The following is a 19,364-nucleotide window of genomic DNA, read 5'->3' on the forward strand; positions in this document are numbered from 1 at the left end:
TCGTACAAATTTTCGAGCTTTACAATAGTAACACCGACGATTACTCGGGTTGTATATTAGATCAGTCAGGTTGCACGCTCGATCAATCGGGCTTACATTCAAGATATGATGACATCGAGCATGTCGGCGTCGCATGGAATTGAGGCTCTCTTTAGAACCAGACCGGGGATACGGTGGATTGCATCATTTTACTTATCCCAGCTTATCAACCATATCTAAATAAAGATTTTGGCAAACTAGATTCGCCGGCAGATTACAAATTCAAACGACGGATATAAAAGACAGCTGAGCGCAGTATATAATATTTCTGTTTTCTCCCCATCAGCACTCGAATAATCAAAAAAGATGTCTAGTGAATTAATCTTTATCACCGGAGCCAGTGGCTTTATTGGGAGTGCCACTGCAGTGGCTGCTCTGGAAGCGGGGTATCGACTGCGAATTTGTCTTCGCAAGCCATCTGAGCAATTGGAAACGCTGCTGTCAGAGTATAGTGCCCAAGTTGAATTTATTATCATTCCAGACCTCACTGATGAGACGGCATTCGACGACAAGTTGAACGGCGTGGACTATGTCCTTCATCTTGCATCCCCTCTTCCTCATGGGACCGACAAGCAGGCATACTTTCCCCCGGCTGTGAAAGGGACCACTGCCGTGCTGAAAGCAGCAGCTAAGGTGCCAACCATCAAAAAAGTCGTGGTTACCTCGTCCGTCGCGGCCTTGATTCCATTGGCTGGCGTTCCTACTGGTGGAGTGGTGAAAGGTACCTTATATCTTGCTTTTAATCTCGGAGTAAGAATTGCATTGACAGATCTCCTAGAGGACAACGATTGGGACTTTTCGGTTGATGAGAATGCCAATTTCGAGGACCCTGAAACCCCGGCTATAACACCAATGCGACTGTATCACGCCTCCAAACTCCTTGCAGACAACGCAACTCGGGAGTTCCGGGCAACGGCCAAACCACAGTATGCCTTGGTGACATTGCATCCTGCATTTGTGTACGGGCGCAATCTTGTTCAGAGTTCTGCCGACGGCGTCCACGCGGGGTCTAACGGTGGTCTGTGGAATATCATTATGAAGGCCGATCCCACTAGAAGTATAGTAGGAGTACATATTCAAGATGTGGCCGAAGCGCACATCAAGGCACTCGATCCGAAGATCGTGGACGGCTCGAGATATCTCTTGGTCGGGCCGAAGACGACAGGCCCTGAGATTGCACGCATTGTGCACAGACTCTATCCGGATTCTGGGGCATTGATCTCTGAGGATTTCCAAGGTGTCTCGTTCCCAGTTGATGTGACTAAAGCGGAGACAGAACTTGGGATTCAATGGCGCTCATTCGAGTCCATGGTGCGGGATTTGATGGACCAGCAGCTCGGGTTTGTGTAAATATGCTCTGTCGAAGCACAATTTTAATAGATCAATGACAGTACTTCAAGATATCAATTATATTCTCGATTACAAATAAATAGCAATTAGACTGGATGTTGGAATTTAGTTTTCTATCGTCCTGGTTGCTTCTTGTTTTCCATGTCCACCAATTTATATATCTCGTCTCCCTTTCAGCTTATGGCCACATATATTTCAAGAGAGGAATAGTATGACACTCAGGGGTATTAATTTATCAATCAGAATTTTGCTTCCAATGTAAGTTGTAAAGATGTAGTGTGGCTTGTCCATGGGTTAAAATTGAATACCGAAATGCAAACGAGCCAAACACCAGTGTTGCCACCTGATTTCTAAGGCGACAACTGGAGAACAACCTGGACAGCTCCGCAACCTTCAACTAAGACTCCTTCTTTGAATATCCTTCTCCATGCCAATTTGAGCTAAAATACACCGAGAATCTGATTGCAACTCTTTCTCTCCCTGCAGCCCTTGAAATTTCATTCACAAGGAGGCGGGTATAGTCAGTCGAATACACGCACCTGACTCGCGACGACCACCGATCCTCTCTTCACCCTCCACACTTCACCTATCGCTTCAGCTTCATTGAGTCATGGCTGCCGACACCGAAAGCGCAGCCGCGCACATCTTATCCGCCGAACCGAAGCGCGATCCTAGCTACAATGAATTTTCTTTCACACCGTTTCTGCGCAAGAGCTTTGGCTTCGGACTTGCCAGCGATGTACCTGTCTGCAAAGCTTATAGTGAAGGACACTGCCCATTAGGACCTGCTTGTCCAGATCGCCATCCCACTCCGTCTCGTGTGACGACCTCGACTACCACAGCATCCGGAATGGCGCCATCTACAACACACGGATCGCTGGTTTGCAAACATTTCCTCAAGGGACTATGCAAAAAAGGTCTGAAATGCGAATACCTTCACGAATATAACCTGAGAAGAATGCCAGAATGCCAGTCATTTTCGCGATCCGGATATTGCACCAATGGTGACGATTGCCTTTACCAGCATGTCCGCGAGGAAGCACGCCTGCCGCCTTGCGAGCACTACGACCGTGGATATTGCGAATTGGGACCACTATGTGCAAAGCGACATGTCCGCCGACGTCTATGTACCTTCTACCTGGCCGGATTCTGCCCCGATGGAAAAGCGTGTGCCGATGCTCACCCTCGCTGGCCGGAGAACCTACCACGGCCTACAATGCGCACTGAAAAGACGGAGGAAGAACTTGAGCACGAACGCGTTCTTATCCGTGAAGAACAAGAACGGGAAAAAGAACGGGAACGAGAATGGCGAAATGAACGTGGTCGGGGTGGTGGATTTGGGCGTGGTCGCTTCCGCGGGCGTGGAAGGGGTTAGGCGGATTTTTATCGCAAGGGGTTATTTTTTGGTGACATTGCATGGCACGGAGTGAGGTGTGACTTCAGCAAGGGGTCCATGGGCTTGGTTTCTTTTCATTTATGGTTCTTGCGCTAGTCCCGCGATACCCCCAATTGGATTTGAGAATTTGACGCAAAAATATTCATCTTTTTTTTTTTTTTCTTTTTTTTCCCTTCACTTGAGCTCAATGGCATAATTGGTGTTACAACGGAGGCATCCTTGTTCCACCCTTGCTGTATTATGCCTGCCGTCTGCTATACTGGCTTTGCCTGGGAATAATAGACTGTGTCGTGAAACCAAATTCCTCTTCGTGTTAATAGTCAGCCACCGGAGCTAAGTACGCCGGTGTCAGCTTACCCCAATCTAACTCAAAGATGAAATCAGAGCTTTGTGTGATGATAAACACAGTGAAGAAATCGTGAGGGACTTTATGACATCATGACATGATAAGCACTGTAGAGATGTATATCCTAGCGCTGGAGGTCTTAATTCTGTTGACAAAGCAATATCCTTCTGGTAACTAGAATCTTTGCGATTTACAATTTTTTACTAAGGATTTTGTAACTCAGGTAGCGTCCACCTTAGCGGCGTCCACTCTTAGCGCGTAAAATTTCCCGAAGTCATTTGTCAGTGTTCAGTAAGAATCACCAAAGCCAAAGCTATATCCGGGTGGAACCTTTTTGGCCAATCATATTCCATCTTCAGGTGCTATGTCATCGGTGACTGATGCTTAGTTGCGCAGCTAATCATAGAGGTACTTGGGACCACATACTAATTAATATGTTAGGTAAGGTACCTAACAAATTCTCCCCGGCGGGGTGTGAACCCTTTATAATTAGCTCCCCTCCCCGCTCTCTATCTCTGATTCCCTCTACATTCACTCTACAATCCCCAAACCGTCATCATGGCTCCCAAGGTTGCAATTGTCTATGTATGTATTCCAATGGCAACATATTCCTCTACCATCTCACTAATTGTCTGAATAGTACTCCATGTACGGCCACATCCAGGCCTTGGCCGAGGCCGAGAAGAAGGGCATTGAGTCCGCTGGTGGCCAAGCCGAGATCTTCCAGTCAGTCACACCCTTGCTATGCCCTTTATATCATTTGATTAACATTTATATCTTTAGGATCGCCGAGACCCTCAGCGAGGAAGTTTTGGGCAAGATGTACGCTCCTGCCAAGGCCAGCTACCCCATTGTTCAGCCTGCCGATCTCCTCGCCTTCGACGCTGTTCTGTTCGGTATCCCCACCCGTTACGGTAACTTCCCTGCTCAGTGGAAGACCTTCTGGGACAAGACCGGTGGCATCTGGGCTACTGGTGGCTTCTGGGGCAAGTACGCCGGTCTCTTCGTCTCCACCGGTACTCAGGGTGGTGGTCAGGAGTCCACTGCTCTTGCCTCAATGAGCACTCTCGCTCACCACGGCTTCATCTATGTTCCCCTGGGCTACAAGACCGTCTTCCCCCAGCTGAGCAACTTGGACGAGGTTCACGGTGGTAGCGCCTGGGGTGCTGGTACCTTCGCTGTAAGTTAACACGACAGACACACTTCGATATGTTTCTCTTGCTGACCATCACGTCCACAGGGTGCCGACGGTTCCCGCAAGCCCTCTGCCCTTGAGCTCGAGATTGCCACCGCTCAGGGCAAGGCCTTCTACGAGACCGTTTCCAAGGTTCAGTGACTGCATGATAGTACCGAGTCGAAGCCGGAAAGCTCGACTCCTGTTGCTCAGGAGGGCGCTCAAAAGACCGAGCAGCCTCCTAAAGAGCAACGGGGTACTCAGGAGCCAGCCAAGAAGGAGAAGAGCAATGAGGGGCCATGCGGTTTGCCTAAGAAATGTACCATTCTTTAATTAGGCCCATGTCTCTCTTCTTGCGTTCTCTAGTTTTCGGCTGTTCTACCTGGGCGTTCTCTCGGCGTTTCGACTTCTTATGACGATACGGGTATACTATTTTCATTTTTCAACAGCCAATTATCTCTAGCCCAATGGAAGAAATCTTTGGAAGAGTTATCAGTTACTTTTATAAAACCCCATAGTAACTCGTACATGTTCAATTTTCTATATCCACCCATGTTGTATGGATGATTCACTTTCCATAATTATGTGTCCATGTCCCCATTTTCCCAAACAAAACATGCAGAACTTCGCCGCAGGTGAGAATGCTCATTACTAGCACTAACTAGCGCTTTCACTTCCATAGTTATAGTTACCTATCCAACCTTACATAGTTGACTCTTGGATCGCATCCGCATAGCAGCTTTAGCTGCAAGACAACTGCTCTTTGATGCTCGTCTTCCTCTCAATGGGCCAGCAAAAGGATTAGAGGGCGGAACTCGCTGCTTAGGTTTTTGGCGCTAGTGCTCGTTCCTATTTTATTGCCAAATACGGCAAGGCCATCAGAGAGGAGTGGCCCATGGATCTTGAACGCAGAAAGACTTAAACCCAAGTCATCGAAGGCTAGGACCCACTACAGTTAATGCTAACTAGTTATGGAGGTTTAGCAACAAACTAATATCTCTACATGCTCACTATCCTAATACCTCCACGAACAGTATATAAAACCTGATCTATAAATAATGAAATACAATATAGACAGTGAGACTTCACTCGGTATGACTGCAGAGTCTCTATGGAAAAGTAGGAATCCAATATGCTTATTTTATAATTCAGCTAAGAGGGTAAGCACAATCACCTTGGTTATCTGTCTATAGCTGTCAAATATGTAAATATGTCACTCACACGTGTGAGCATAAATTGACCAATATGTGTTTGTTCTTGTCACTCTGCTTAAACCCCCGAGAATCACTTTCGGTTCATACAAATGCAAGCGCAAGGCCGGCGAGTCCACAGGTATCGATAACGATTAGTTGGCGGCCCCCCAAGATCGGTTATTTCTAGTACTAAGTGAGGACACCTAAATCTACAAGTTATAAACGAAGTAGACATAAGCCGTTAATTAAATAGATAAAACAAAAGTAAAAAAACGTGCCATGTAGTATAACAAACTGGCAAATCTTCCTTTACATTTTAGGATACTTTCCAAGGTTGCTCGCGCAAATGATGATTAACCATACACTGAATCAATACGGAAGTATCAAATACTAACAGCTAAAGGTTACCTTTGTACAAATAATTCATTTTACGGGCTTGTAGTTGTATACATACATAGTTTTACTAATGTACATACCCATAAAGCTCTGTATCCGTAACAACTTTACAGACGACTCACCCAAAACTCCACAGCCGACCGCGGGGTGTTTTGTCAGCCAGGTACCATACCGCCCGCCAGCTGTGACGTGACCAGTGAAGCTTCGAGTCGAGCTTCTTTCTTTCACTTGCATATATCTTCTCCGTCTTCTTATTCTTGTGTACCGCGGAAGGTGAAGCTAATAAGCTACTACCTCTCCATCTTTCTCTTCAACAGTGCTCTAGTTTTATCAGAGCCAGGATGACCTCCATTCTCCTGCGATTCGAGAGTCGAAACGGCCAATTTCGACTTACGGTCAGCCCGGAGGAACTCTTCCCATCACTCCAAAGAAAGGTATTTTTCCACACTTGGTCAGAAGAGAGTGATGGCTGGATTAGAGCCAAATGCTAATCTGGCAACCGCTATTAGATTCTAGAACACCTCCCGTCAAATGCCGAACCTTCGTCTATTACCCTCTCAAATAAACCGATCGGCACAGGTGGTGAGGAGAGACTACTGCAAGGCCTACAAGGGGTTTCGCTTCAGCAGGTTGGCCTGAAGTAAGTGTTGAATGTTATATTGTCCTCTAGAGATTGAATTACTCACACGCCGCTGACTTGAAGGCATGGAGATAAGCTCTTTATTGGGTACCAAGAACAGACACAACAGAATGGACCCTCAAACGGCACCACATCTACCACCACAGAACACCGACTGAATGGAACATCGGTTCCCAAGCAACAGACAGTCCCAATCCGTCCACAGCCAAGTTCTTCCGCTACAACCAAAAACCCGTGGGAGCTAGTGCAGCAGTCACCGCTGGACAATCTCCTAGACAAGAAAGATGGAAAGATCAAGCGTGGCATGGACCACAAAATGTGCAGGCACGGCCCCCGAGGCATGTGCGATTACTGCATGCCACTTGAGCCTTACGATGCGAACAACATGGCAGAGAAGAAGATCAAGCACCTTTCTTTCCACTCATACCTGCGGAAAATCAATGCCGCGACCAACAAGCCCGAAATGGGAACCTCGTTCATGCCTCCGCTCAACGAACCATATTACCGGGTGCGAAGCGACTGCCCATCGGGACATTCCCCTTGGCCGGAGGGCATTTGCACCAAATGTCAACCAAGCGCAATCAGTCTGCAACCCCAGGAATTCCGCATGGTAGACCATGTGGAGTTCTCATCCCCTGATTTAATCAATTCCCTCCTTGATTTCTGGCGAAAGTCAGGTGCTCAACGACTGGGTTTCTTGTATGGGACATATGAGGAATACACCGAGGTACCCCTAGGTGTCAAGGCTGTGGTGGAAGCAATCTATGAGCCCCCGCAAACGGGCGAAGTCGATGGCGTAACACTCCATGACTGGCACAACGAAAAGGAAGTGGACGAGATAGCCCGTCTTTGCGGATTGCAGAAGGTTGGTGTCATCTTTACTGACTTGATTGATGGCGGCCGTGGGGATGGTTCAGTGGTTTGCAAGCGGCACATCGACTCATACTTCTTGTCTTCACTCGAAATCGCCTTCGCTGCACGACTCCAGGCACAAAACCCCAAATCAACGAAATGGAGCCGAACAGGACAGTTCGGCTCTGATTTCGTGACGTGTGTGCTCAGCGGAGACGAGACAGGTGCGATTGCTATCAGCTCATACCAAGCATCCGTGTCTGCAGTTGAGATGGTTCGAGGAGATATAGTCGAGCCCTCAGCGGACCCGACCGTCATGCTGGTGCAATCAGAGCATGACGAAGATCTTGGAAACAGGACACGATACATCCCCGAAGTCTTTTACCGGCGAATTAATGAGTACGGTGCAAGCGTACAAGAGAGCGCTGAGCCGAGTTTCCCAGTCGATTTCCTACTAGTCACCCTCACCCACGGATTCCCAACAGAGTCATCCCCGTTATTCACCAACAGTCGCTTCCCTATCGCGAACCGTGCAGTCATCGGCGAGAGCCAAGAGCTCCGACACGTTGCCCAGAAACTCATGTCCCATGGTGATCCCGATAAAGCTATCCAAGGCGTTTCCGACTTCCACCTCCTGTGCTTCTTGCATGGAGTGGGCACATTTAGCAAGGTCAGTGTTATGTTGTGCATCTTCTAATCTAGTGTATGTGAGGCTAACTCGCATTCTCGAACAGGATGAGGAATCGCTGCTCTGTCGCGTCGCCAGAACAAAATCCCCTGTCGATGGCATACAGCTCGTGAATACCCCAGGATGGGCCACGTTGATGACAATTCTTCAAGAGAGTGGTGAGCGCCCCCCTAAGCGCCCCTGGCCCACACCGGCCGAGCCTTCTCGCTCGGATTCCCAAACCCGGAAACGGCGCAACCCCCCACCCTCTACCCTACCCCGGTCCATATCTCCCAGTCCCGAGAGTGACCAGCTTGCTAAGAGGTTTAAGGGAGCTAGTTTAGAGTGACGGGTTTCGTCTTTTTACCGCTCGGTTTTCATCGCACTTCCCCTAGACCCTTCGATTCAGCTCTCCCCACCGTGTTGCCCATCAAAAGTTACGAGCGAGGGTACCTTTCGTCGCCTTTTCCCCCGAGATATTGTCGATTATTCCCGGACCCGGGATAGAGATTTGATGGTACGGAAAATGGAAGTCAGAAGGCCCGTCGGCTAGTTATAACAGGCTAAAGATCTGCCCGATATCATTACATTTCCGACGAATATACCACTCGAAATCCAGATTGCCTCTTATGCGTCTTACAGCCATGGAGTGTGCTGCAATTAGGTAATTCACTGATGCTCTCGTCTCAGGGCCTTCCTTAATGGGATCTACGCTTTTTTCAGGTAATATACGTATGTCGACATGGGGTAGAATTCTGTGATTGTATAATGTGTCCAGATTGATGCGAAGTAATGAGCCTATACACCTATGCGCATATAAGTGATATTTATGTAGCGCGTGACGTTAGACAAGGAACTACTACACACCGTGAACCATAGCATCAACCTCAGGAATGTATTTCATGGCACACAATTACGACAAATTCCCTGGCCCCTCCAACATTACACTGCCCATAAACGCCCGAATAAAGATGTAAAACTCCCAGATAATACAAGTTACCGGCAACCCTCATAGCTCATGCGCCTGACTCTCTTGGACAAGCTCCTTCAAACGTCTTTCCAATACCTCCCGTCCCTGCCCAGTACTCCATACTTCATGGGGTGCATCATAAGCAATATCCCAAGACAAAAGGTTGTCTGTAAGATGAGAAAGATCCTCCTGTCGCTCCGCCCACTGAGAATTCTTTCGAACTTCTTGACCAGAGCTCACAATGACTACAGGAGCATGACCCATCTGGATATGGCGAGAAGAATGTATCTCAGCAGCAGTCATAGTGACAGCCACGAGGCTTTCCTGCAGCTTTGCTTTGATGTATTTTCCAGACTGGTAAGCCGAACGTCCAATGACGCGGTCCTGGCGAGAACGGCCGCGTAAAATGGCGCCCGCGAGGCGATCCAATCCCAGTGGAGAAATTACACCACGAAGCCAGAGCAAAAATCCACGACCGGGTCGCCCAATGTCTCCCAGGTATGCCTCATGGAGGGGATCGATCATGAAGATGCCGCGAACTTCGAGAAGATTGCGACTGGCAAAAAGTCTCGAATAAAGACTGCCAACTCCAGCGGAAACAACTATCCATGGACCAGTCTCGCCTGCAAGAGCCAGGGCCTCTGAAAGCACGTCCGTTGACATGCCCGCGGAATGGGGCGAGGGTGCGTTGTCAGACCATCCGAATCCTGGTCGGTCCCAGTAACAGTATCTGTTGATACCGCCACGACCGTATACATCGTCGATGAATGGTTGTAGTGTATGTTCGACGGGTCCATTATCACCCTCCAGAAGGATCGTCGGCGCCTTGTCATCTGCAGTTTTGTTCCCAACACAAGCGAGATGAACTTGATAGGTATCCCCATGCACCAAGTAACGCTTACCTGGAGCCTCAAGTCCAGCGTCAAAAGAACGCAAGATCAGAGTCGCTGTGAACAAGACGGCCGCGATCGCCATGGCAGCCAGTAAAATGGTCTCAGCGAGAACAGCAATCCACTCCAGCAGGGAGCGTCGAGTCTCTTCTCGACCAGTAAGGCGCTCTTCCTCCTCACGCTTACCCCAAGTAACCGCTCGGTTTTGAATCGCCTGGTAGATAGAGACTAGAGCTACCCAAACGACAGAAGCGATCCCCACCCAGCCCTCTTCAAGACGGATTCGCGGCACAGCGAGGATAATACACATGTCCACCAGAAGCAGAACGGCAAGCGTAATGGCCCATATAGTCATGGGCATGGATGGCACTGCGAAGAACAACAGTCCAAGGACGAGGTATCCTGTCGCCAAGGTAGTATATGAAAAGGCAAAGAAGCCCGATCCCCGCGGGTGTATCATCGGTGGACTGGCGAATATGGAGACTAGCAAGAATGTCCACCATATGAAGCTTAGTGCCAGTGCGAGGACTGACACGCCGCGTACCGCGCGCACGCTCCATATATTGTAGGGCGATACCTGGTTCTCGTGTTAGCTATACCTTGTCTTCGACGTGCTACTTAGTGTGGTTTTGTTTATTGGACTAACTGCAGGGTCATCTGGGCTTAGAAGCCCCTCATTCCTATCTGCGGGGAGCAACCTTGAGCGCTCAGTAGGTTCTTCGAGTCTTTGCTCCGGCGCATGTCGACCTTCTTCCCCATTTTGGGTATGGGGTGGGCCCGTGGACTTGTGGTCGTTTTTGCGACCCCAGAGTGGCATGGTAAAGATTAGTGTCGATGTTTGACTCAGCAAGTTTCATGTAAATTAATCAATTTGAAGGGGATGCATGTTTGAAGAAATCGACCAAGACCAAACTTGGTAGCATCCAGGTTGATGGGTATGACATCATACATCTCCCTTACAGGTTATTCCCGGGTACCGCAGATCTATATGTTGGAATACTCAAGTAGCACAGTCAGCACAGTCATTGAATACTCGTATGGACTTTTGCGTATTTATTTGCTAGAAAATACGAAAAATATCGAAGTATTCCCCGAAAAAAATTATACTATAAAAGAGGCTAAAGTGAGATGCGAGTAGGTAGAGGAAGATATGTCTACCTTTAACTTATATATGATTACCTTTTAAGTATTCTGCTAATCACATATATTAGCTAGTAGGTACTCACTAATGTTCATGCTGATTCAGTCGAGGATTTGAGCAACAGAGTCCGGAGAAATTATCAACATGACTCTATTCAACCATATCTAACATTGCCGGAGCCATCTCCAAACCAGTCATCTGCAGCCAAGGACTCATCAGGAGAAGCATAGTTTATGATTGTGCTTTTCGATGTTGTGTAGGCATTGTAAGCCTCAACTCCGTTCTCGCTTCCTACTCCACTCGCAGACTTCGCACCTCCCCATGGACTGCTGGGGTCATTTCGATGATGGGTATTCACCCAAGTAATTCCTGCATCAATCTGTTCCGAGACTCGGAAAGCTTGGGGAAGGTCGAGCGTCCATACACCGGCTCCTAATCCAAACTCGCTGTCATTTGCCAACGCGATTGCTTCTTCCTCGGTATCGAAACCAGCAACGACAATAACAGGGCCGAACGCCTCCTCGCGCCATATAGATGTCTCCACAATGCTGTTGTTTCCTTTGCTGGATGCAAGTAGCGTTGGTTCGTAGAAGTATCCCTTCTCGAAGTTGAATCCGTCAAGCGGGCTTTGAGAAACCATCCGCTTTCCACCAATAAGAGAGACCGCATTTCCTCCATCTAGAGCGCTATTGACTAGGCGTTCCACATTTCGCAACTGCTTCTCAGAGATAAGTGGCCCCATGGTTGATTCCGGGTTACTCGGAGCCCCAATTCGGCGTGTAATGCTCTCGATCTTAGCCTTGAGCTTAAGCAGCAACTCTTCCATGATCGAGCTTTGCGCTATAATCCGGGTGCTGGCTACACACGTCTGTCCACTTGCGATGAAGCTCCCAAAGACGATTCCGTTGATCGCCGTATCGATGTTGGCCTTCTCAAATACGACCAAGGGTGCCTTTCCACCCAACTCCGCGGTGTATTTTGCCAGGTTTCCACCAACAATCTTCCCAATTGCTCTGCCAGCCTCGGTTCCACCGGTCACATCCACTTTTTTCACCAAGGGATGCTCAACCAGTGCTTTACCGGTGATAGATCCATAACCAGGTAAGACACCCAACACGCCATCTGGAATTCCGGCCTCGTGAAGGATTTTGCCCAACAAAAGAGTTGTCAATGGAGTCAGCTCGCTAGGCTTAATGATGACACTGTTTCCAGCGGCAAGGGCTGGAGCAAGCTTTTTCACGGCGATTAATAACGGGTGATTAAACGGGGTGATCTGAACGACCACCCCAAGAGGTACTCGATCGACAAAGTTATGCAGTTTACCCATAGTCGGCAGAACAGATCGCTCCTCGACTCTTAGAAGGGAGGCATAATATTTGAACCATCTTGTCAAAGATGGGACCTGGGCCTTCATTTCTCGAATTACGCGACCGGTCTGCTTTGATTCTGTTGAGATGAGCTGCGGGAGCGCATCGGAGAGAAGTACTGCACATTTGTCCAACACGTCGGCACGATGATGGCGACTCGCACGCGACCATACGCCGGACTTGTACGCTGCGTGCGCGGCGGAGATGGCGGTCTCGACATCTTCTAGTGAGGCTGCATGGCATCTGTCAATGGTTAGGCTGGGATCAGACGTCTCCCGAAGTCGACGAATCAGCTTACTGCGCGAAGATCTCTCCGGTTGCTGGGTCTTCAATGGGAATGCTGTATAATTGTCAGTGCTCGTTCGAGTGTCAAGGTAGCCGTTACCCACAGGTCTGCATTCCCATCCTGCTCTTTACCGGCCAACCACAAACGATATTCCATGATAGAAAATATTCAGGTACATCAAACGCTTAGAAACCCTTCAAAAATCGGGGCGATGCTTTATAAATTGCGCTTATCTGGCTTATCTCCTTAGAAGGGGGGTAAATGCCCAGGTGAGGGGTCAAGCTTGGAGTAAAATTTAAATTCGACCTTCCGACATTCCGTTTATAGAGAATTTCCTCTTGAGGGCCCTGTCCTGACCTGGCTTGTCCAGGAATAGATTGCATTGACCATGATCACAAGACTGACGTATCGGGGAAAGTGGTGATGTCGATCCCTTCTCCAATCAAATTGAAATATCGCAACTTGCACTTGCACTGTTTTCATCTTCAAACCCCCTCACCATGTATACTGACTATAATACTCCGGTAAACAAGACTGTGAAACCACTTTCCCATCCTGTCGGAATCAGACCAGAACATATTGCGGAGGAAGAAACTCTCCTCTACCTGAAACCTAAATATGACCACCGTTCGCCCAATGAATATACCATCAAGAGATATTGGGACGACTCAACAATCTTCACAGTCACTGGCCACAAATATGGTGACACTCCAGCTCGCGAATTTCGCGATTCCTCGGGGCTCCCAATGTTCCAGTCTCGGGCAGCGGTCCTAGCATGGAAAAGACCACTGCGGGTGCGACTGCCTGGCAACGAAGACGAAGAGCTTGTAGATTTCAGGGTCGACATGAAACAAGTCTACAGACTCACGTTTCGGAACTCGATGGAGCCAAACTCAAAAAGCGATAGGGATAGAATGGCGACGGTCGAAGTCCGAGAAACGAGCTCTTATGCGTGGCAGGGGTTTTCGGCTAGTGTTGGGGGCCAGAAAGTGGTTGATATTCGTGAGAGCATGACGATGAACAAGACACTACCCAAATGTACCTCTCAAGGGGATGTGTCCTTGATGCCACGACAAGTGCTTGAGATTCTTGTAGCTGAGGGGTTTGACTTGTCGCTCGTGAGTATATCTCGTTTTGGTTGGTACGCAATCACTAACTGTTTTGTTCAGGCTGCACTCATTGCCGTCTACATGGCAGATACGAGGTTCAGTACTGCACCTCCTCATCGATGCTAAGATAATACAAGGGCTTTTGGATATTACAGCTGAACTGGTCTTATTCTACGCCTTTTTATGCAATGTTGTGGAACACTTCTTGAGCGTGTTTGTTGTATCAGCCTGTTTATTCTTTATGTCAATTCTCAAAGGGCTAATAAACCCCTTTACCCACTTGTATTTGGTTTTTATTCTTCTTTTGCAGTTTTTATCTCTCCTTTCCACCTAGGATGACAGTTATTTTGGAATTGGGAAAAGGCTATCTATTCAAAGCCACCACCGCATTTTTCTGATACTCCATAGGAAGGGAACTATCCTCACAATTCACAGATATAACTAAGTATCCTCTTCTTGTTTTAGGTCGGTTTGCGACTGTTTACGATCAGTCGTCTGCACCACCTTGGTCATCAGCTAGCTGGCTAGGTTTCGTCACGGTTCCTTGAAGTACTATTATCCCTTCAAAAGCCTTTGGTCTATAATTTTCTCAGCATAGTACCATTGCATACAGGGTGTTTACCGTATCTCGCTGCCTACAACAAGCCCTTGCAGATTGTTCCGGTGCTCATTCTGACCATATAATCCCTCACAAGTAGGAATCCGATCACCATATGGCATGACCAATGGCTTCTATTCCAAATCCACTCCTCTTCCTATACACTAATAAATGGCTATACTGCGTTATTGTTCAATTTGGTCCACCTAATGATGTATACAGTGAGTAGGCTTAGCCGAATGAACAGGTTATAAGCATGAAGTTTGCAACCTTGGAAGTATACTCGACGCCGAGCCTTTTTCACGGCTGCGATCCCTGTTCATAAGTTGCGCTGCCTGGATAAATATGTGTTCACTCGTGTCGTTTACTTATTTACTTCGCTCCCTCGAAGACGTTTTTATCTATCTCATTGAAACTGAATACCAAAAAACATAATTGTCGTCTACTACTATCCTCTTTATCATCCTGATCACCATCGAATGTCACTATCCCTACCATCAACCTTTGGGAACGAAGCCCGCAATGTCGACTGATGATCCAAAGCTCGTCCCAACTGACGAGCAGGGGGAGCTCTTCTGCCAGCTCCTAGAAAGAGTGCACACAGAAGAAGTCTTGAAAAAACAACACTACACCCCCATTTCAGCTCGTGGGTATGGCGCTCGTTGCGCCGCGGGTGGGGTCGTCCAATACAGGGAATTTATCGAGAGCCCAATGCCAAATGAAAACACAGCCAGACGACAGGCGCTCGTCCTAGATTGCGAGATGGTCGGGGTCTCAGAAGGCCACAAAGAGCTAGCCTTTCTGGTGGTCGTGGACTTTCTCACCGGTGATATTCTCATCAACAATTTCGTTCATCCAACCAATATCGTCCGAAACTGGTTAACCCGATCGAGCGGCATAACGTGTGCCAGTATGAAGGCTGCGGTGAAGGATAACCTCGCCCTTCGAGGATGGAAAGCAGCGCGCGAAATGCTTTTTGAACATATGGATAGTACCACTATCCTGGTCGGCCACGCCCTCCATAACGACCTAAACGTCCTGGGGGTTGTACACCCCACAATCATCGACACGGAAATCCTCACCGCTGATTCGGTGTATAGACCGCTGGCGAGACGCTTCCGGAGGACTTGGAGCCTCAAAGCCTTGGCCAATGACTTGCTTGGTCTGAAAATCCAAGTGGATAAGCGTGGACATAGTGCGCTGGAAGATGCGATGGCCACAAGGCAGGTGCTACTTCATTGCATCAAAAGCCCCCTCGACCTGGAGGCTTGGGCTGATGAAGCACGAAGCAAGGAGCCTCCCAAACCCGAAGAACCGGTCAAGGAGGAACCGGAGAGAGATCCTTGGTTTGATTAAGTTGATGAGCAAGTCGCTGATGTTTTCGTGTGGTTAGCCTAACCTGTGTTCTAGACCCGATGCAACATGTCAAATTGATCTGTTTCAGCTTTCATCAGACAAGAATAGTAAGCTAAATATCCTAGGAATATCACACCCCAAGTCCTGGATACCGTTCTTTTCATGGCGGATACGGTGTTCGGACCCCTTCAAAGGCCCATGCAGCTAATATGGAGCCTCAAACTGTTGGCTGGAGATATACTCAACAAGAGCATTCAAGAGGGAGGAGGGCCACAACAACCTCAAAGATGTAATAGCGACACAGAGCGTAATAACCTATTGCGTCAAAAGCCAAGTTGAGTACTGAACCTCCTTCCCGGTGGTAAATTTATACAAGGACTTTTGAACATTACAATTGGATTAGTGTCATTTCACACCTCTTTAGTGAAACATTTGGGCGTATTTGTATAGATGGGCCCTACCCCTTATATCTGGTCACTATTCTTGTTTCCCACTTCCAACTGAGATTTCAGTTATCTTGGAATGCGAAAAGCTATATACATATCAAAGTCACCGCATATCTCTGGGATCCCATATAGAGCTATCTGTCCCCACAATTCACAGACATCAATGAGTGTCCCTTTTTTGTCTCATGGCTTGCTATACACCTAGACAGATGATAATTTCACTTAGGTCACCGCTATCTACGTATCATCGCAGTTCCTCGTAGTATCGTCATTCGCTACAAATTCGCTCGTCTTGGACAAGCAAAAATATATAGGTATTACACCAAGACAAGCCAAAATGACTATTGTAAGTTATTATTCAATGTTGCCTGCATATGGATGTATACAGGCGATAAGCAAAAGTTTACAACCTTGGAAGTATATACCACATGCCCTTTGTCATGGCTCAGATACCTATCTTCATCTGATTTATGAACTGTGTTAGGCGTATAATTGTGCGTTTGGCTCGAATCTCTCATTTTGTTTCCTATTTGTTTCATTTACTCCCTTGAATACTTCTTCCTTTCTATACTCATCTCATCGAACCTCAACTTCATCTTCTATCTATGATTCCCAATATCGTAAAATGGATCATGTCTGTATTCCCTTCAATTCTCTTGGTTCTTTATTATATCTAGGTAGACTACTCTACTTTCACAGGCATGTTGGCTCAACACTACTACATGGGCTAAAGTTGTAGATCTGCGTAGGTATTCTAGTGATATATATATATTTATTGCCCGAAATTTCGACGGCATAGGTTTATGTAGAACTACTATGTATCTATGACCGAGCAGATATATGTTATTTGATAATTGATATAATCATTGTGCTTCGTGTGTTTATTCTCCTTTGTCGGTAGAATTCCGGTAGAATTCTATTGTCCTCGTAAGTTGAGACGATTGCTTACATCTATTTCTCTTCCATCGGCAAATTTAGGCTGAGCCACAAAGGGGACTATCTAGGTACACAGATACCATATCCAAGGCCTAATATATGAATACCAATGCTAAGTTCCTAGACAAAGGAAATTGCCAACTTCTATAGCGTTGTCATAAACATCTCAGTCAGGGCTGGGAGGCTAGCAATGGTATTAGTCAGCCGTAACCGACGACACAGCAGTCACCCGATGTGAATGGACTCGATTATTTCTAGCAAAAGCCATAGTTAAGCAATTTCACTTTCGCAAATTATTTGCTGTGCGTGGAAAAGAACACATGTTTGACAGCTCTCATTCATGCACCCCTCCTTTTGATCGACATAGCCGTGGTATCCACTTGAGATGAGTGACCTTCAGAAATCATTTGCCAAGTCAAAACTGGCCAAATTTCCACCCGAAGCACCAATGCCTGAATCAACGAGTTACTCAGAGGATGCATGGGAGGATGGCTCTTCGGCTTCCTCGCTGTCGTCGACTGGGACGATGGTCCCGTCACCCACGCGGCATCTATTCGCCCGAACGGGCCGACGGTTTGTTTACTTCTCCAATTTCCATGAGCTCAAATTGGGATCAATTGGTTATTTGGACCAGGCAATTTTCTGACACAAGGCTAACATGCGACCACAGACAATCATCCCAAACCTCGTTGACATGGACAGACTTCTTTGACCAGGAGCTCTTTCTTCCAGAGGATGTGGATAGTCTCCATATTGTACACCATGTCTATTTAACACCTCCGACTGAATCAGGCCCACTTTTTGTCATGCACCATGGTGCCGGTTCATCTGGACTTTCCTTCGCGACGTGTGCAGAAGAGATCCGGAAGATCCTCCCAAAGGCGGGGATCTTGTCCCTGGATGCTCGAAGCCATGGGCGCACTGCTGTGACTACATTGGACAGCAAGACGGGCGATGACGCTCCTTCGACGGCAGCGGCAGCCCGGTCTGAATCATCGGGGCAGGTTGAGCTCGACCTCAGTCTTGAGACTCTGAGCCGGGATCTAGTCCATGTGATCTACCAGACACAAACCAGGATGGGTTGGGAGAAGCTCCCTGATATAATTCTGGTTGGACACAGTCTCGGTGGTGCGGTGATTACCGATGTCGCGAAGAAAGGAGAGCTGGGCCCGAAACTGTTGGCATACGCGGTGTTTGACGTAGTTGAAGGTATGCTCGCCTTTTTGGTTTATGTCTATCAGATACTGATATCTCTTCTTGAAAGGGTCTGCAATGGATGCCCTCCAGAGCATGGAGAAATATCTTTCGACTCGTCCGACCCGATTTCCATCCCTACTATCTGGAATTGAATGGCAGTATGTCTCCATCCCGACTGTCCGTTCTCCCCATCGTGACTAACAAACACCACAAGCACCCGCTCCCGGACAATCCGTAACACCACTTCCGCTCGCGCCTCGGTTCCGTCCCTTTTATACGAAGAAAGCGAGCCCAGCGACCCGTCCCGTCCTTGGGTGTGGCGCACCAACCTCTCCGCAACTAAACCTTTCTGGGAAAACTGGTTTGTTGGCTTGAGTAGGAAGTTCCTCGATGCACGAGGTGGCAAGCTACTACTACTTGCTGGGACCGACAGATTGGATAAAGAGTTGATGATCGGGCAGATGCAAGGTATGCGATTCGAAAATCTTTCTGCCAGCTGTCTATAATCATTCGTCATCATGCTCACTTCAGTGTCACAGGCAAATATCAACTCCAGGTCTTTCCTGAAGCAGGTCACTTTGTACATGAGGACCAGCCTGCAAAGACTGCGCAGATCCTGGCAGACTTTTACCGACGCAACGACCGGAGCGCATTGGTACTTCCACCCAAGGTCGCGGATATGCAGGCATCAGCCGCGATGAAGAAGGGAACTGGTGCTCCTAGTGGCTCAACGGGGCACCTGAGGTAGTACCTTGTGATTTGTTTCAGTGTTTGAAATGAGATATGATATCCAATGAAAGGCCATTCATAGATGTCAACACATGCTTCTCAAGCAAATAGGGTATCTACAAGGCTCTTTCTCCAATGCGCCTACGTCTACAATTGATGGGAATCAGCTACTCTCATGTACGGAAACAAAATTATATGAGCAGAAAAAGTCTCATTTTCGAACGGGCTGAGAAGATCCTTGGGCCTAGGTCAACTCGGCCACACAGGGTAGCCGGGAGTCCAGCCT

General features: G+C 47.8%; 9 protein-coding genes across 9 annotated transcripts; 7 read left to right on the plus strand and 2 right to left on the minus strand.

The window, feature by feature from the left end:
- Positions 1–345: 345 nt before the first annotated feature.
- On the plus strand, positions 346–1,389 carry N7537_002317 (uncharacterized protein; the record flags this gene model as incomplete). Its single annotated transcript, XM_056893375.1, has 1 exon — positions 346–1,389. The coding sequence occupies one exon, from the start codon at positions 346–348 to the stop codon at positions 1,387–1,389; it is 1,044 nt and encodes a 347-aa protein (XP_056758370.1).
- A 610-nt stretch (positions 1,390–1,999) lies between these two features.
- Positions 2,000–2,764, plus strand: yth1 (cleavage polyadenylation factor RNA-binding subunit YTH1; the record flags this gene model as incomplete). The annotated part of the gene is made up of 1 exon (XM_056893376.1): positions 2,000–2,764. The coding sequence occupies one exon, from the start codon at positions 2,000–2,002 to the stop codon at positions 2,762–2,764; it is 765 nt and encodes a 254-aa protein (XP_056758371.1).
- A 925-nt stretch (positions 2,765–3,689) lies between these two features.
- On the plus strand, positions 3,690–4,467 carry pst2 (putative NADH-quinone oxidoreductase Pst2; the record flags this gene model as incomplete). Its single annotated transcript, XM_056893377.1, has 4 exons — positions 3,690–3,716; positions 3,772–3,857; positions 3,915–4,311; positions 4,372–4,467. The coding sequence occupies 4 exons, from the start codon at positions 3,690–3,692 to the stop codon at positions 4,465–4,467; spliced, it is 606 nt and encodes a 201-aa protein (XP_056758372.1).
- Positions 4,468–6,235: 1,768 nt separating this feature from the next.
- Positions 6,236–8,402, plus strand: npl4 (nuclear protein localization protein 4; the record flags this gene model as incomplete). The annotated part of the gene is made up of 4 exons (XM_056893378.1): positions 6,236–6,328; positions 6,404–6,534; positions 6,598–8,056; positions 8,121–8,402. The coding sequence occupies 4 exons, from the start codon at positions 6,236–6,238 to the stop codon at positions 8,400–8,402; spliced, it is 1,965 nt and encodes a 654-aa protein (XP_056758373.1).
- Positions 8,403–9,062: 660 nt separating this feature from the next.
- N7537_002321 (DUF2417 domain-containing alpha/beta hydrolase) lies at positions 9,063–10,730 on the minus strand (the record flags this gene model as incomplete). Its single annotated transcript, XM_056893379.1, has 2 exons — positions 9,063–10,490; positions 10,560–10,730. 2 exons carry the CDS (start codon positions 10,728–10,730, stop codon positions 9,063–9,065), a joined length of 1,599 nt encoding a protein of 532 aa, XP_056758374.1.
- Positions 10,731–11,208: 478 nt separating this feature from the next.
- Positions 11,209–12,863, minus strand: N7537_002322 (uncharacterized protein; the record flags this gene model as incomplete). The annotated part of the gene is made up of 3 exons (XM_056893380.1): positions 11,209–12,664; positions 12,720–12,761; positions 12,811–12,863. The coding sequence occupies 3 exons, from the start codon at positions 12,861–12,863 to the stop codon at positions 11,209–11,211; spliced, it is 1,551 nt and encodes a 516-aa protein (XP_056758375.1).
- A 344-nt stretch (positions 12,864–13,207) lies between these two features.
- Positions 13,208–13,942, plus strand: N7537_002323 (uncharacterized protein; the record flags this gene model as incomplete). Its single annotated transcript, XM_056893381.1, has 2 exons — positions 13,208–13,825; positions 13,877–13,942. The coding sequence occupies 2 exons, from the start codon at positions 13,208–13,210 to the stop codon at positions 13,940–13,942; spliced, it is 684 nt and encodes a 227-aa protein (XP_056758376.1).
- A 994-nt stretch (positions 13,943–14,936) lies between these two features.
- Positions 14,937–15,770, plus strand: N7537_002324 (3'-5' exonuclease; the record flags this gene model as incomplete). The annotated part of the gene is made up of 1 exon (XM_056893382.1): positions 14,937–15,770. One exon carries the CDS (start codon positions 14,937–14,939, stop codon positions 15,768–15,770), a length of 834 nt encoding a protein of 277 aa, XP_056758377.1.
- A 1,727-nt stretch (positions 15,771–17,497) lies between these two features.
- Positions 17,498–19,104, plus strand: ppe1 (putative ribosomal protein/carboxylic ester hydrolase (Ppe1)). The gene is made up of 5 exons (XM_056893383.1): positions 17,498–17,725; positions 17,823–18,361; positions 18,417–18,507; positions 18,564–18,817; positions 18,889–19,104. The coding sequence occupies exons 1-5, from the start codon at positions 17,538–17,540 to the stop codon at positions 19,095–19,097; spliced, it is 1,281 nt and encodes a 426-aa protein (XP_056758378.1). The 5' UTR covers positions 17,498–17,537; the 3' UTR covers positions 19,098–19,104.
- The last annotated feature ends 260 nt before the right edge of the window (positions 19,105–19,364 follow it).

This window comes from Penicillium hordei (genome assembly GCF_028827395.1).
Source record: "Penicillium hordei strain IBT 12815 chromosome Unknown utg000001l_segment0_segment0, whole genome shotgun sequence".
Taxonomy (NCBI): Eukaryota; Fungi; Ascomycota; class Eurotiomycetes; order Eurotiales; family Aspergillaceae; genus Penicillium; species Penicillium hordei.

Bases quoted from the DNA above. Each gene is read 5' to 3' on its own strand.
- ppe1 (XM_056893383.1), top strand. From the start codon at position 17,538: ATGAGTGACCTTCAGAAATCATTTGCCAAGTCAAAACTGGCCAAATTT. The intron at 18,362-18,416 runs GTATGCTCGCCT...TCTTCTTGAAAG, and splicing joins GGTGTTTGACGTAGTTGAAG to GGTCTGCAATGGATGCCCTC. The intron at 18,818-18,888 runs GTATGCGATTCG...TCAGTGTCACAG, and splicing joins GATGATCGGGCAGATGCAAG to GCAAATATCAACTCCAGGTC.